Raw genomic sequence first — 17,159 nt, 5'->3', positions numbered from 1 at the left:
TAAAGTTTGCTAGGACAGGTCCATTTCTCTTACTGTCTCCAGAAACCTGCAAAAACAGCTCTTTTTCACATTAAACGATTGGATCACATCTGATGTCAGCTTGCACAATTGCTGTAATGCCTGTTTGGGAGGATTCATATCTGAACATGAAGGAAGGCATAAATGAGACGTTTTGTTGTTGCAGTTGTATTATCATAGCAGACAATATAATCTTTAAGTAGGCAAAGATGAGCGGTTGATCAGCTCCCACTTTTTTGCTTCAGCCAGCAGCTGCATCATTATCACAATGAAATTAGCTTTGTTATCTTGAACAAATGTAATGTAATATAATATAATTAACTTGTTATCTCGAGGCAACATTTGATGCACTGAATTTTGTTATATATTAATAATTTCCAAGGGCATTTTACCAGAGACAACTATGTCATGTGCTACTAATTATAACAATTATATACCAATTCATTTTCTGCTTATTGTTGGAAAGGGGGTAAGACAAATCTTATTGTTACTGTAGGCCTATGTGCAGGCAGTCAGGTGCATGCAAGTAAAAAGCTGATAGAAACTATTAAACTAATCTACATTAGGAGAAAACAATGTGATGCAATGCTGGGGATTCATTGGAATGACTCACAGCACTTGTATAACAAAAGAAAACCAATTTCAAATCAAATGTTTTTTTCAGTGTAGGTTTAAGCAGATGTTGTTGTGCTTTGAAGGGACACACTACCTGAGTTTCTCCAACGTGCTCTTCTTATTGGCAAAGAGGAGGCGCAGCAGAGTCTTCCTCTTCAGAAAGATGATTACGGTGGCCACCAAAAGGCTGAGCAGGGTGACCAGGATTGCCACAGTAATGAGCACACTGTCGGCTGATGCCATATACGACAACACGCACATTAATACACACGCACGCACATCTACAGCACAGAACAATGACAGGACATAAGACTGTTATAGCTACACCACAATCAGCATAACATTTCATACGTATTTTTCTTCTTTTTAAAAAAACAAGAGTATTACATTCTGTACAGTGTAATGTACTGTACAGGGGAGTCATGTTGTTCTAGGAAAGTCAGACTGCAGGCCAAACCGCACATCAATCCAGAACTGACTCTGGTGCAGCTGGTGGAGCTTTATGTTGCTCTTTTTCTGAGTTAGTGTTGCTGTGTCTGTCTAGATGAGAGAGCATAGAGATTAAATTGTTCCAACTACCTGCCAGTCTCATTGGCCCGCTGTCAATACTCCCACCAAAACCCACTTTCTCACAGAATGGGGGGGCCCAGTGTGCTTCACAGTGGCAGTTCTTCTTGTTGTTGCACACCTATGGGCAAAGAAGATACCATACATGTTAGATGGTGCACTGACTCATTGTTTTCTCCTGCATCAAATAGGAAATTTGTTCACAAATAAACTCCTCTCATTTAGTTTTGCTTTTCAGTAAAGAGGCAAACGTACACACGTGTACAATTAAACCTATAATAGATAAAACATGTGCGAAGAACAGTCCATTCAGCGAAGCCTCAGGTTTCCAGGAAAAATGTTCGATCCAGGAGGATTCCCCCGTGAGGTAACAAAATCCAGTTGTCAGTTGGAGGAAGATGGAGCTGAGCAGCTGTCGGGGATTTACGTTTAGCACAGACACGCAGCCTGAGTGCCTTCCCTGCCTCAAGGCCATTGACACTTTTTTCACTGAATGACAAGGTTAAGATGCACTTTGGGAAACTCAGAGGATGGTATGATTTGATGTAGTTTTATTTTATGTTTGTATGAGAAGGGGAAATCACACAAAATACAATGTGATCATGTAGAACCACCTTTAGAAAGAGGGTGTACTCCTTTTCCATATGATGGCAGAGTTTAGAGTAAAGTTTCAAACACTCACATCAACACACACACTCACAACAGACAGACAGGGACATTAAATCCACTGGAAGCTTATGTGTAAAAGCAATCTATTATTCACACCGTTTAGGGACATGTCATATCTTTGATATGGTAATAAGATAGAGCCACTAATCAATCACTGAAAGCCGTAGTCGTTGCACTCATAATGATCTGGCTCTATGCTCAGTATGTATCTAACGTATCAGAAAATATCATATTTCACAAGTTGATTTAAATTGAAGAGGTGTAATTGAACGGGATTTATAAGACACATCGAAAATGAAAAGGTCCTTTTAACCTGAAACAAAATCTAATGCTTCGAAATGCCTTTCAACATAAAAACTATTTGAAATGCAGGCAAACAGACTTCATAAGCTGTTGCAATAAAATCAAAAGAATCCCTACTTTCCTAGTCAGGTCTCGCACTCTACGAGGTGTTCGACAAAATGGAAAACAATTTGTTTTGGCAGATATTTCTGCAGAAGGATGACGCTCGGCACAGATCATGGGAAATAGTCCTTTAAAATACTCCAGCGAAGCAGTTTTTAATATGCTAATTATTTTGTTTCTGTGAGCCAGTCAACAGGCACCTGAGTTCTTTTTTTTTTTTGATAATTGACAGTTTAATATGTCTCAGGGTCAGGGAAGTTTAATTAAATTAACTGATATTTAAGATCAATATTTACTGTAGGTCAATCTAGCCTCAGGTGAATGTTGGATTATTAAAGCTAAACAACATTAAATAAAACATAAAATCATTCTTTGCTGAATTATTTATAAGAGAAGCTGTGAGAGAAAGGTGATTATTTTGGGGCAGGAAAGAAATATACTGCAACAGCATTACCATCTTGTTTTTCCCTTTCATTTGACTCTCCGTGTAGTCAAAAGATGATGGACAACATTTAAAATAGACCCTAAACAAAGCTTGAATGGAATTAAATGGGATTGATTTAACCTCAGTTGAACAATGATGATTGATTGTACAGAGAAGGGGCATCAGCTATAACTCACAGGTTGCATTGTAAATACAATGTTGCGCTGTTATTACTCGCAATTACGGGGTAGACAGCTACTTGAGCATTTAACTGTGCAAAATGTGAGTCAATGGATAAATATTCAACACTAAATACTGGGTTGAAATGTACTTTGCACTCACCCCACGTCCATTGCACTTCCCTGAGCACTCAAGCACGCCAAAGACACTGACGTTCTGGCACTGCCGGTTCAGGCACACCTAGAAAGAGAAAAGCATCATTAAATATTTTCAGAGGCACTGAACTGGAAAGTGAGTGGAGATAAACACAGAATTTGAGCCTGGAGAAGAAGAAATCTTTTCATTTCAGTGGCCCATTTCTGTCATGAGAGTGTACAGGATCATAAAGTCACATGACTGAGACTGATGCCTGTTGCTATTTTATTTAAAAAAAAAAAAAAGGCCATTAACAATCTCCATTGGAAAGAAATGACGTGACTGGTATAAACAACGTAGATATTTTGACTTCTATGCATAATCTTTAAGATTGACATAATGCTTGGTGGACACATTTACCAAACTGTGTCTCACAGGTAGGACCACTCTAAAGAACCTAAATGCATGCAGGAGGTGATGACACAAAAAGCTGCATGTGTATTGCTGTGCATCCTTAAGAACTAACAAAAACATCGGACTGGAAAAAGGATTAGCTGCTTTTATGCCAATAATAACACCTGCATTAGGTGAGCAGTTTGAGGCTCTCATCATCCTGAAATTGCCACTGCTTTCTAGGCCATGTGCTGCCTCTTTAAAGCCCTGATTGGAATGGAAAACACAAAACCTTTTTGAGACAAACCCATGACAAACACTCTCCTGGACCATTACAAATCTACAGATTATGAGTTGCAGCAACTTGTGACCTGGGAGACTGTAGCCAGGGGACAAGCTAGTCTTCTTCAGCCATTTTGTGGACAAAGCTCAAAGATAGAACAGCTGCTCAATATCGAGTGCGATCATGAGAACTGTAAAACTTGACTACCATATTATCTGCTCGGAATTTTACAGGTATGTGTCAAACATTCATAATACAATATAAAAAAAGTTTAGAAAACTCTGTGTCCTGCATGGTCTGGGTTGTCATGGTGAGCTAGAAGGGTTGGTTTAGTATTAAGTGCTTTACTGTAGACCAGGGATACCCGTATCTGGCCCTTTAAGGCCGCTGTCCTGCAGGTTTTAGATGTTTCCTGCTTCAACACACCTGATTCAGATGAAACAGCAGCCCCCGAGGACCGGATGTGGGTATCCCTGCTGTAGAGTCACCTAAACATTTCACCTTAAAATATTAGACGAGTAGAGTCAAGTTGACACTGAAGCTAAGGTTAAAATATCCATTAGCAGAGAGTCTTATGCACAAAGTCTGCAGTGTTATAACAGAGACACTTTCAAAATTAAAGTTAGTGTCACTGCTGATATAACCACTATATCATATGCTCTCATGGAGACTGAGATCAGACAATGCATCATGTTCTGGGATAGCAATTAAGAAAAAAGTGATAGATCCCACAGCCTGGGCACAAAAGAAGAAAAGTTGAGAGGCAGAGCTGATAAAACAAATGGTTTCTCTATGTTTTTCTTGTTAACACATATGCAATGTGTGTAGAAATGAATCACTGGACTCAATCATCATTAAAGAAAAGTTATTTTTCTTTAGTAGGTAGATCTCTCTGCTCCACCTGCTCAGTGCCCAAAGGGATACAACAGCAGGATCATACCGTTGTCAGCCTTTCATAAGAGGCTTATACATTTCAGATGCTTCACTACAAACACTCCACTATTCAGAAATGAGACATCATGTTGAAGCGCAACATTAAACCTTAAGGAATACAGTGATGACTCACCATGTTTTCTCCACATTTTGTTCCAGCGAGAACGAGTCCAGGGTCCGGCATGTCATCACCCAGATAAACATGTGTCCCTCGACACAAGATTCGTCCTCCTTCTTGCAGTGGGATATTGGTTTCAATAGACACAGCATTTGTTCCAATTACTGGTCTGTTGGCTCCACCCTGGCACTGAATTTTACCGCACTTTGCATCCCTGCATGCAAGACACACACGTGCTCACACATTTAAAATCACACAGCACAACTTTGGTTTGTCAATCATAGTTGAAAATGAGTAACTGAAAACATAGGGCTGAGGAAAGCCGCAGAGCCTCCGAATATCAAAGCAATTACATCAATAAACAGAGAACTTTATTACACAATTTCATCCAAAAGATTAGACAACAAGGCAGCATGGCACAATTCATGAAAAAGCCTCTCAGTGATTAGTTGCAATCTTTCTCAGATTACATTTTTCAAGCTTGAAAAGTTCTGTTTAAAGACCACATTTCAGCTTCCACAATATAATGACGTTGGAAGATGATGCTACTCAAAGCTAATCAGTTGTGTTTTGTACACGTATTTTGCTATACTTCCACTACATCAGTGCAGCAGCAGTGTTACCTTGCATCACATTTGGCAAAGGAGCCTTTGGAGTCCTTCCCACAGTTCCCATAGGGGTCACCTGCGGAGTTGACTCTCTCAAAGCAGATCCCAGGGGCAGGCTTGGCTCCTGCACATAAAGACAAACAAAGAAAATATTGTTATGAAAATGGAAAGAATGACTATTTTATAAAAGGGAAAATAACGGATACGTTTACCTGGTCCCCACAGGGTGATGCACTGTTGCTCATGAGTCTGGCAGATGCCGTTGTAGCAGTAGCCTTCAACACTGTGGCAGGCGTGTCCATCATGTAGATAAACGTTGGCTGGGCAGTGAGGGCTGGCTCCGGAACAAAACTCTGGCAGGTCACATGAGTTACTGGACTCTCGGCACAGAGTGCCAGCTGGTTTGAGCTGTAAACACGTACAGTTCAGTAAGCCACTATGCAGGCTCCCAATTACAAACACTGTTGACTTCATTTATCTCTTCTTGGCTTAAGGGCTTTGAAAAATGTTCAATTATTATGTCTATATCAAAACATGACTGGAATGTAACAAATAGAGATGCGCTGGTTGGGTTGATGTTCAGCATCTACTGTGTGAATGACAGTATGTCAGTGAATGTTGGTACATAATTTTAGAGCAATTTGATACTGTGGGTACTTGTTCATATACGACTGATTGAGAAGAATATTTAAAGGAACAGGAGCGTAAAAATTCATACATAACTTATTCTTCTCTACCACCTCTTATGATCCACTAGAAGTGTGTTGTAGTGTATTTTCTTCCGCAGACATCCTACTTCTGTATTTATTTTCCAAAAGTAGATTCTAGATTTTCTTTTTAAGTAGCTATGTATGCAGCAATTTCAAGTTTCCAAGCATGAGGAGAATAAAAATATACCAATCTGCTGGAAAACATACTGATGTGGTAGTAGTCGGTAAATAAGGTCTCATTCTTTCTATTTCTTGTTTTGATTTGCTACAGGCTGCAATGTTTTAGTTACTCGAGCTCGCTTAAACCTCTCTGCTGTCAGGACTCCAGTTTGTTTGAGAAGGGGGCAAACTATGTCTGCAAACAGTAACTAAAAACAGATTTTTGCAGGGGAAAAATAATTGATACTCATGACCGTGAAGGATGATCTGCCCAACGTCTCACAAGTAAATACCCCAAAAGTGAAAGCTCATCTCTTAAATTGTTCTGTTTTTTATTTTAATTTGGGTTAGTCAAACTGTACAGACCATATTTTCAGGAAATTTTCGAAAAATACAATCAAGACTTAAAATTGTCAATCTTTTAATTTGTTTGGACCTTTCTCCAACAAACAGACAGATACAGACAAATGATTTTGGAGTCTCTCTTCTGACCAACTTCATTGAACTTGAAACAAATCCTGAATTTGAAACCAGCAACATAAGAAGTCCATTGCAAGATTGCAAAAAACTCTGGTCTTCCTATATCTACTGTGCATAATATTGAGAAAATATTCAGGGAGTCTGGGGAAATCTCAGTGTGCAAAGGTCAAGGAGTGAAAGCACTGTTGGATGAACGTGACTTTCGAGCTCTCAGGTGGCACTACATGAAAAACTGTCACGCTGACACGATCAATATAGCCACATGGGTTTAGGAGTACTTTAGAAAACCAATTTCACTGAACACAGTCCACTGGTGAAACCTGATACGGCATTATGCAGGGAGGAAGCCATATATGAACTCTGTGCAGTCCTTTTTTAGAAAAAGGAACGTTGGGTTCTACATGCCAAAAAATAAACAAACAAACAAAAAGAAGACCAGGCTGTTGTAAGAGAAAGGTGCAAGAGCCATATGTGTTAGAAAGAATTGTGACGTAACACAACGGTAAACGTGGTTCAGTCCAAGCATAATTTAAGTGTGTTGCTGGCATCAAATTTCAAACTTGTTTATATCTTTTAAATACCCAAAAGTTATCCAGAAGATGTTGAAAATCATTCCCTTTGTACTTATGTCTGTTAAACAAGATTCGAGTTCAATAGAGGTGTGGAGAGCAGCAACCAGTGAGATAGAAATCCTAATCCATAAAAAATAGAAAACAGAATATTTTCAATATTTCAGAAAACTCCCCAGAAATAATAAAAAAAAAAAAATCATGCCTTCAGGAAAGCTCATTAAGATGAGTCATACTCCCTTTGATGCACACCGTGATTCGTGACAGTTTGTTTTTGTATGCGCACAAAAATGAACTAAAACTTGACAAATTAATTAAAACGTATGAAGTCATTAAAAAAAGACATAGTACATAGTAACAAACTGTATCTTCTTTGTACAAAATAGCATTGAATAAACTAATGGTAGTAATAGCAATACATTACATTACATTACATTACGGTCATTTTGCAGACGCTTTTAACCAAAGCGACTTACAATAAGTGCGTTCAACATCGGTAGGCAAAAGAACTTCAGGTCACAAGAAATCATAAGTGCATTTCCTTCCAAAACCAATAAAATGTAGATTGAAAATAATACTTTTTTCTTTGTATGGTCTTTCCTGAGTTTCATAATACTATAATCAGAAGTATGCATGGATGCTAAAAATGGGAGACAATCTATGTGACTTTAAAAGTTCTTTTTTTTTTTCCAACTTCACACCACAGAAAAGCTAATTTCTAAAATGTGAACCTCCTTAAACATATACAACTAATCAACGTATAGTATTTTGTGGGTCTTTTATTTTCTTTGCATAAAACAACACAGTGTTTACCATTTATTTTATACCTAATTGACAGTGTAAAAATTCTACCAGCACACGGTAGCACACATGAGAATCTTGAATCTGACAATTAAAACTGCAAGGTGATATTCATGAATAAAATAGTGTATTCCCATGAAAAAGAATGCCCACATGTCCAGCTGCAGCTTAGGCAGAACACTATGCAAAAGAGGTCAAACATGCTCTTTGTACGGTTAAGAAAAAGAAAATATGAAAGGGTTTAGTCATGCTCTACGTCAATGGTCTTTTACAAAGCAAGGACACACATCAGGAATTTTAAAATAGGATTTTATGTCATATAATAGCTTCTAATAATCAAATGGGAGCAAATCCAATCAGAGCTTGCCATCCATTGAAACCTGCCTATTGAGGTAAATATAGAGAGTTGAAGTTAACTCACCCGAGATATCAAATTATACACACTTGCACACTATTATGAACCTCTTAACAACCTTCAGTGAATTAACAGAGTTTCAGAAAGTTTGAAAATACAATTTCAGAACTTTTTTAGCTATCAGGATGGAGTGAAATAAATACAGTGTTGTGCAGAAGTCTCATCATTCCTTTGTATTTTAATTCTAAGAAGCCAAACTTTCTCAAAATGGGACATTAGTTCTTCAGGCTTTCTGAAGGTCCTTTTAAAAGTTTATCCTGAAAGATGTGTAACTAATCCTCCCCAGAGCCTGAACCACCAGATTATTGAAGCAGTGTGGGATCATCTTGACAGAGAACAGAACAAAAAGCAGCCAACATCCAAAGAAGAGCTTTGGCATGTCCTTCAAGAATTCCTGTAGTTTACTTACAGAAATGTCAAGCAAGTTTGTTCAGACAGGGTGAAGAATAAAAGTCCTCACACTAAAAATTGAGTCTGTTTTTGTGTATTTCTATTTATGTCTATATATGTTTCAATAAATCGCCGCACCTATTTCCCACTTTCCAGGCTATACTATATGCAAAGACACGAGGGGTCTCTCAACACTGTAAGCACTGAGAGGATACTGTGTGAGAGAGACTTTAGCCTATATGAAAACTCTTACCTTGCAGTCTTCGCAGCACTGTCCATGGGCACACACAGCGTCTCCCTTGAGGGAGCATGTGGTGGCGTTGCAGCAGGGGTTCATGCATTCCTGAAACGCAGGAAAGAAAACAATGCAGGTTACAGAATGTGGACCTGATCACTGCTCTGAAGATCCCCAGTCAGCTGGTCCCTCTCAGATGAAGACCTTCAGGTCAGGGGAGCACACTTCCTGTCCGGAGATTCCTGCCCTGACCTGGAGACCTTTGAGGAGGCTGTAAGTGAAGCTCATGTGTTTTAGATTTAGGAATTCTCGAGGAGTTTGGATTTGTAAAGAGGAGTGTGTTGATGCGATGACCCAAAAAACGAGGGTTGAGGAGTAAAAGATGGAAATCAGGTTTCCAGTGAGACCTGGTAGATGGTTGTAATTGGAAGAAAACTACACTGCTGTGTATGTGAGGGGCTCTAAGGAGACGTGTTGAGGGCTGGAAACTGGGTTAATGGACATCAAATTTTCAGTTCTATGAGTCTTGTTGTTTACATTTGGTTCTAATGTCAGTCCATTGTTTAAAGAAGAAAGAAAAGCCTGCTCTCATCCCTACATCTAAGAGAGCTGCCAGATCAAACAAGCTGTGTGGTGAAATCATAGATGTGTGGGCACATTGGCAGAGGTGGAGTTGGCAAATGTGAACAATACAGTTAGTTTGTTGATCACAAAGGCTCCACTAAAATACCACCTTCTGCCATCTAAATGATTGAATGCTACGTTGCAACTCTGCCTACCTAAACACATACTCAGTCTCAGTTCAGCCACATTTCAAAATCCCACCAATTCAGTCTGTCTTCGAGGGAAATAAACATCCCTTTATAAGAGTAAGAAGATTGTTTGATGTTTTGTACTTCAATAAGACCAACGGAACGAATGTTCGTCTCCAGATAAAATGATCACATCATATTTTCAGGAAAATCTCCTTGTTATACTTTCAGACTTATATCAATATTTAAAGCCTTTTTTTCTTTTTAGCTCAAGAGCCCAACATTAGAATCTGTTGTTTAAATCTGTCAGATGCACATTTAATCAGCACTCCATATCCTCTAAAAGGTTACAGCTACAGGCGGTAAATAGAAATTAGACTCCTGCTATAATCTCCAGCGTGTCTGCTTCCTCAGCTTACAAAAGAGCTTTGACTCGTTTACCACTTTAGTTTCCTGAAAATGTCAAATCTAAACTTACAAAGATATTCATTAAGGAGTGAGAGGATCATAAGCAAATATAAAAATAGAAATGTGTATCAGAACCAGTCATTACTACTTTAACTACCTATTATTCTCCAGTAAGAGATTCCGAGTCATGTTTTCATCCTGTGACACATGCAGCTGTCTTGGCTGAGTGTTTGCTGCTTTCCACATGTGAATCTAAAGCCCTATTCGGACGGGACTAGTTCAATGGGGGGACGTATGGTAATGTTGGTTAACCAGACGACGCCAGGGAGAAGAAATGACCAATTCGGACGGGACAAGAAATCCCTGTAATATTCATCTAACATGGGAGGAGTTTTCTTGAATATAAAGCATTCTGCTCCAAAATTATTGTATACAAACGCAGAAGACTTTTTTGTTTGTTTACCTGAATGATAAGTATTACTAAAACGTATTGTACAGTATAACAGAACAGAAGATTTATTCATTTTTTACCTTAATGTATAGTACTGTTCACCAAAAGTTTTGCTCAGGATACTTATTTTACCTGAATGTAAAGTATAGTTTAAAAAAAGGATTGCACAACGAAACTTAAGTGTCATTTTCTATTTTACACCTAATTGTTTCTCTCTTTAAAAGGATATGACGACATATTCCGTATTTATTACCGAAGGTCGCATTCGCACGGGATTAGTATTACCTATGGTAGATACTCCGGACCGTTTCACAGGAGGTAGAATTCTCGGCAAAGTTTACCGACATACTCCGCTATCTTTACTGACATGGCGCGTTCGGACGGGACTAGATTTCTCGGTTATTATTACTTTACCCCAGGTCCCCCCATTAAACTAGTCCCGTCCGAATAGGGCTTAAGTCACATCCCTGGGTGTTCTGCGGCGTGCATGAATGAGAAACAAAAAGAGGGAGCCCATTTGTTACAATCGCACAGCCATAGAAAGCTCATTTCAGCTTCGACCCCATTACACTTTTATTTGTTTGCTTTGTCACACAGTTGGACTGTTATTTGATTGGTGGGCCTTCAAGAAGAATATGACATCACTGAGGCAGCCTGACGAGAGAAGGTGCGATGCAAATAAATACAACTCTTACATTGGAAATATCGAGTGGCTTGCAGATTCTCCTTTTTGATTTTCTGGCACAGCATCTTTCAGTGCTTTTAAGTCACAATAACAATGTCACTGTCAAGAGAAAGTTTGACGTGAAGTTTGTGTAGTTTGTTGGAGGGGTTCTTGGGGAGCTGTTGAGACTCATTTGTTCTGGTTGATTGCTTACAGGACAGAATCCAGTGTTTTGTCATGGAAAAGGCACACAGGGAGGATTTTTTTTCTGTGCCTCTTTCTTTTCTACCCATTTGTTTCTTACTTTTTGGTAAAAAAAATTCTGAATTTAGAGGACGTTTTGCTGTTAAAATGAGAGCCTTGGGATCGTCCTCTAAATTTTCTGAACTTCATTCAGTAAAAATTTCAAACGGATTTTTGTCTAGAAACAATTGACAAATATATTCTTTTTTACAACCCACAATTGCACATTTAGTTGCACAGAGCTGCCCCCCAGTATGATCACAGTGGTATAGAGACCACTGACCACTGATCCACTTCACTGGAGCAAGTAAGGATGACAACCTCTGCTGCTGATTATACCTCTGGCTCCCCGCAGTCACACTCTTCTCCCTCCTCCACGTAGCCGTTGCCACACTTCTGTCCTCCATAGAGCACCTTGACCTCTGGCATGTTGTACAGACACATACCCACGCCTTTCTCCAGACTGGCTGCAAGGTCCTTCTTGCTGCATGTACTAAACACTGTTGGGAATGGATATCTACAAGAAGAGAGGATCAACAAAATGGGAACAATGAAGAGAGATTACATCCCAAACCCAACAGAATGAAAAAAAAACATTTAGACACATCTTCCATTGAAACAATTGTTCAATCTTTTCATTCAGGAGGCCTTTTCACACAAATTTAATGGTCTACTGCATGAGCTCCAGTTCAGTGCATTTTCTTTCCTATACGAAACATGAATGACGCCCTCAAAAGTCAAAAGAAACATTTTCTCTGGCAGCTACATTTTCAGGAGGCATATCCTGGCTGGAGATGGGCAATTTAAGCAACTGACTAGAGGTAAGAGTGTTATTTTGGATGAAGGTGACTTGAGTGTGAGGATGTGTATATGTGAATCCTTTCTAAAATAGCGAGCCCAAAACCATGTAATTTCTACAGCATTAATTTAATTCCTTAGGTATCACTTATGTGAAGTGCTGACTAACGTCTAATTTGAGAGGAAATTGAATTTCTTCCTAAAAAAAAAAGTATTACTTTAATGATGAAACTGTGCGAAACGCCGATAACAGCAGAGACGGTGGAGTGAATGACCCTCTTGTTTGAGAATAACCACAAATATGTGAGGATAAAAAGGATAGAGTAAAAAACAAAAGAAACATTTGCAGAGCAATAGAAAGGACATACAGTCTAATGCACACAAAACATCTACAGAGAGAGAAATTAAGGGCCGGAATCCTGGACCTGACTGACTTTTCATACAAAAAGTAGGCAAATAACCACCTCACTCTGGACTGACAAGACCCCCGGGAAGCGAGCAAGCTGCTACAGGCATCTGATGAGCTGACCTGGTGTTACCACATTCAAGCTCAGAGGAAAAAAAAAGCCAGACGGCGAGAGTTTTACCACCTGAAACTGCTGAAGCAATTCAAGGTCTCTCCAGAGAGCCTGAAATATTTCTGTGCTGGGGGCACAGAAAGCTCAGAGCATCTCTATGAAGTTTGGTAACTGTTCCGCTCAGGAACGAAAAGCTCTGCAAAATGGAGGGTGCTTAGCTGGGAACACTGCCAGAGCAGCCCTCCCCTTTCTGTATGACATCCGTACCAAAGTGATCAAAATGATCAAGACCTCTACTTATCCCAGAAAGGGATTGCATGTTTAACATTTGCACATGAACTTTCAAAAGTCTTGTGTATTACCCGGCAAAGAGAGTTTAAAACTTGCCTAATTTTTTTTATGATTTGCTTTGTTTCATTTCCTTGCAGTGTAAATATGGCTGTAAATCTGGTATCAAAGAAATTCATTATGAGTTTAAATACTTAATACTCAATACTTATACCATACGTTTGTATGTTCCTGATATGTGAAAATAACTAGATAACTAAAATGACTAAATAAATAGAAAAACAGAACACAAAATTACTGAAAAGACTACAAAAAGACCACAAAATCACAACATGACAATAATGGCAAACAGAAAAAAAAACACATTTAGGAAAATTTAAAAGACAAAATGAATACAAAAAGAGAAAAGCATAATTTTTAATGGTTTTAATCTCTTACGGTCTATGCAAGGCAAGATGGATGCGCTATTCGTAGTATGTGGCTCATTATAGTACAGCAGGGCAACTAATTATTTATATAATATTTGGAATATGCAGCTAATAGTGTACTTCTAAATCTTTACTAGTTTATTTGCCCCCTTTAACACTGTGCCACAGTATGGGCACCCCATTCAAATTTTGACACAAACAAATTAACAAACATACAAACAAACAAACAAAAAAAAGCTCTGTCGGTATCAAACACATGCAACAGGACAACTGATAATACTCAATATAAAACTCAGTGTATAATAGCTATGTCACCAATTCTGATCTTTCCTACCAGCCAATGCGGACAGCATCACAAAATGACACAGAGAAAAGAGGGCTTGAAGTGTAAAATAGTCCTTGTTAGACGTGGTCTCACCTCAAAAAGAGGATGTGGGGTGGCAAGGAGCAACAGCTAGCAGAGAGGACTGGCAGAGAAAGAGGGAGCTGGCACTGGATGCTTAAAAGGCTTGACTTCAGACATGTACACATACTTATGCAGTGATAGACTGGCTGAGGTCTTCAAAGGCATCGGGGCGAGGAGACTGCAAAGCTTGAGGCTTGACAGGGCAGATTTGTGAAAATTCAAGATGATACAAAATATGTTTGTGGAGCACGCCATTGGATATAAGCAGGAGAAGCAATGTATGATGTTTTTGCCTTTGCCTTAGGGGGATTTGGCTCTGGATATTTCACTGCTGTTAGCTGACTATAGCGCAGCTCCTCCTGAGGGGTCTGGAGATTACGATGGAGTCATTCAATGGAAAACGAAAACAGCTGATTATTTTTTTTTCCCCCAAAAGGAAAACAAATTTGTGAAGAACACAGAACAAAGAAAAACATCCTCTTCTAACAGCTACCCTTGGGTGAAAGTGCTGCCTCCATTTCACTCACACCGTCCACCTTTGAATCTCGGCTGCTTTCATCTTTCACTGACCAGACGTCAATCTACCTGTCTCTGTCCACTCGCACGATCCCCTCAAAAAACGCTGTATGGAGACCAATTAAATCAAGGACAGACTATGCAGAACAGACTATTGCACAGACCAAGGTCATTGTAGATAGCACAGAACTCGAACATGTTTTTGGAAAGTAGGTGGAATGTCCATGAGAGGAAAACGGAGTCTGTTCTTAATAAAGTTGGTAAAAGCTAGACCATAGAGGAAAACCAGCTTACTTTACATCATATTAGACTTACATGGCAAGAATTAATGATATAAAATGCATAAAGGTCCATCCCTATGTATGAAGCTATGCATTGCTTAAGGCAAAAAGCAAAAGACAGCATGACTCATGAGTTTTAACTTTTGCAGACTACTGACTTATTTTCTACATAGTATGAATCAAGAACACATTTTATCATGTGCTGTTCACAGGGTGACCTTGTTAAAGCATGTGTTCACAATCATCCCACATGTTCTTTCATAAGAGGGAATTAAAAAAAAAAGATGCATACTAGTACACATAACCTCAAACAGTCAACTTAGATTAAAGCCAGTTGAAAAACAGCGCTGAACAGGAAGCGCTCTGGTATTTATTTGCTTGCACCTTATGTGGCCATAGTGATACTGAAGATATCGCCTTTGAACGATGTGCCTTCAACTGACGTCTGCTGTGGTCAGTGATTGTGTATCAGCAGGACTTTGATAATTGAGGTGCACCACTAATCTGCAGCTGACATTCCTCCAAGTAACAGCTGCCTACACAATCCTGGTAACAGATGCAGTGTCAGCCTGACTGGGTGCCAAGGGAAGCTGTGGGGATATCTCTGTCACCCACTACCTACTGCAGCTCTTCATGACAATGAGGTGATATACTGAACGAAAATCCTGTCCAGACACAGATGAGCACAAATCAAGGACTCCTGTGATGCTTTTCAAGTGTTTTTGTGCCATCGACTGAATGTCAGCGACTGTTGGCAGGAGAGTACAAATTAATGTCAACAGAATAAGACAAAATCAAATTATCGTTCAATGTTATGAACGCGCTGACTATAAGTATAGTGAATGAGTGCAGCATGAGTGATCTCTAATAGAACATATTCCGAACCCAAAAATGTAGCTTTGAATCCAGGTTATTTCTCTCTCAATCAAAAGATTAAATAGGGAACAGGGTTGGGAGTTTAAAGCTAAAAATGTCTTTTAGGACCCCTTTCCTTCAAGTAAACAACCACACTCAGTTTTCTATAAATCTACTGTAGGAATAGCTCCAATGTGCAGATCTAAACAGTGTGTATTATCACAGCTGAAGCCACACAGCTGCTCTGCTGTCCAGGAAATTAGCCAAGCAAAAAGTGTAGGCTTCCCTGGATAATATTGGTTTAGTGCCCTACACCCTCTCCAGGTGTACACTGCTGAGGTGGAACTAATCTAGCTGTGCTCAACAGTAACACAAAATCTAATTACTGTTGCCTGTCATTACTATTTGAAAGGCAAATTTGTCAGTTCTACTGTGAATAACACACACTTTTACAGAACTTTTACCCTCTGACTGACGAGCTGTTGACTTAAGAAGTGTCACAAAGTGCCATGTCACAAAGAGGGAAGATAAAAGACTGCTGTGAAATTTTAATGGATATGTCTAGACCAACAAAGAATTGTATTGCCATTTTCACTCATTTATGTTAAGAATGGGGGAAAAAAAACATTACCAGGATGACAATGTTGTAGGAGAGTCATGATTTGTTTAACTCTCCACCCATATGTACTAAACTTGGTTTAAACGAGTGTTGTCTGAGCAGCAGTCACAAGTAAACAAAGTAAACAGAACAATGCAATACTGCTGTCATAAATGGCTTGTATTTCAATTCTTCAATTCGATCTTCCCTGCTTATTGAAGTAAAGGTATGGTATAAAGTCACATCGACTGAAATAGGTTTCAGGTGACTTTGTCACGTCTACACACACACAGTATATGTGGCAAAAATGAATACACCAGCATCCAGAGCAGAACATTTTGAACTTCCAATGCTTGACAGTGATTAGTCACTTGGTTATTAAATAACCTAATGATGTACATGATCCCTACATGATGTGCCATTTGAACAATGTGACAGACAGACCCACTTATCAGCTGAAACACTGGACTCAAATTAATAAGGTAAAGGTGTGACACTATGATTTAGTATTGCGTTTCCATAACATTGGAGGATTAAGTCATCTTTACAATGTGAGTTTTCAGTCATGACAGAAATGTGGTCAAATTGATGAAGAAAATACAGCATGAAGTAGAATTCAAACAGGCCCCACAAAATGACCTGAAATAAAAAGCTGCATTCACTAACTAACCACAGACCAGGGGTGACCAGCAGAAAAAATCCTACCTGCTATGCTCTGAATGAAGTTTAAGGTAAAACAATGCCTTAAAACACAAGAAGGTAGAGAAATGAAAAAAGGAATATGTCGTGGAAATGTAGCTGTCGAAGAAAGTGTTGTAGCACAACATATCTAACGTGCCTCAAACT

At 39.1% G+C, this 17,159-nt stretch overlaps 1 protein-coding gene across 2 annotated transcripts in view; it reads right to left on the bottom strand.

The window, feature by feature from the left end:
* Positions 1–17,159, bottom strand: part of adam12b (ADAM metallopeptidase domain 12b) — a 96,244-nt gene that overhangs the window by 14,379 nt on the left and 64,706 nt on the right. The window contains exons 12-19 of one of the 2 annotated variants that reach the window (XM_075478437.1): positions 11,965–12,142; positions 9,126–9,215; positions 5,561–5,756; positions 5,364–5,472; positions 4,756–4,954; positions 3,041–3,118; positions 1,213–1,321; positions 728–914 (exon numbers count right to left, since the gene is read on the bottom strand). In XM_075478437.1, coding sequence (XP_075334552.1) covers positions 728–914; positions 1,213–1,321; positions 3,041–3,118; positions 4,756–4,954; positions 5,364–5,472; positions 5,561–5,756; positions 9,126–9,215; positions 11,965–12,142 — 1,146 coding nt within the window. The remainder of the gene's footprint in view (positions 1–727; positions 915–1,212; positions 1,322–3,040; positions 3,119–4,755; positions 4,955–5,363; positions 5,473–5,560; positions 5,757–9,125; positions 9,216–11,964; positions 12,143–17,159) is intronic. The other variant, XM_075478438.1, reaches the window with a different exon arrangement.

This window comes from Odontesthes bonariensis, chromosome 2 (assembly GCF_027942865.1).
Source record: "Odontesthes bonariensis isolate fOdoBon6 chromosome 2, fOdoBon6.hap1, whole genome shotgun sequence".
NCBI lineage: Eukaryota > Metazoa > Chordata > Actinopteri > Atheriniformes > Atherinopsidae > Odontesthes > Odontesthes bonariensis.
The sequence above is the reverse complement of the archived record's forward strand: the minus strand, read 5'-3'. Positions and strand labels throughout refer to the sequence as shown.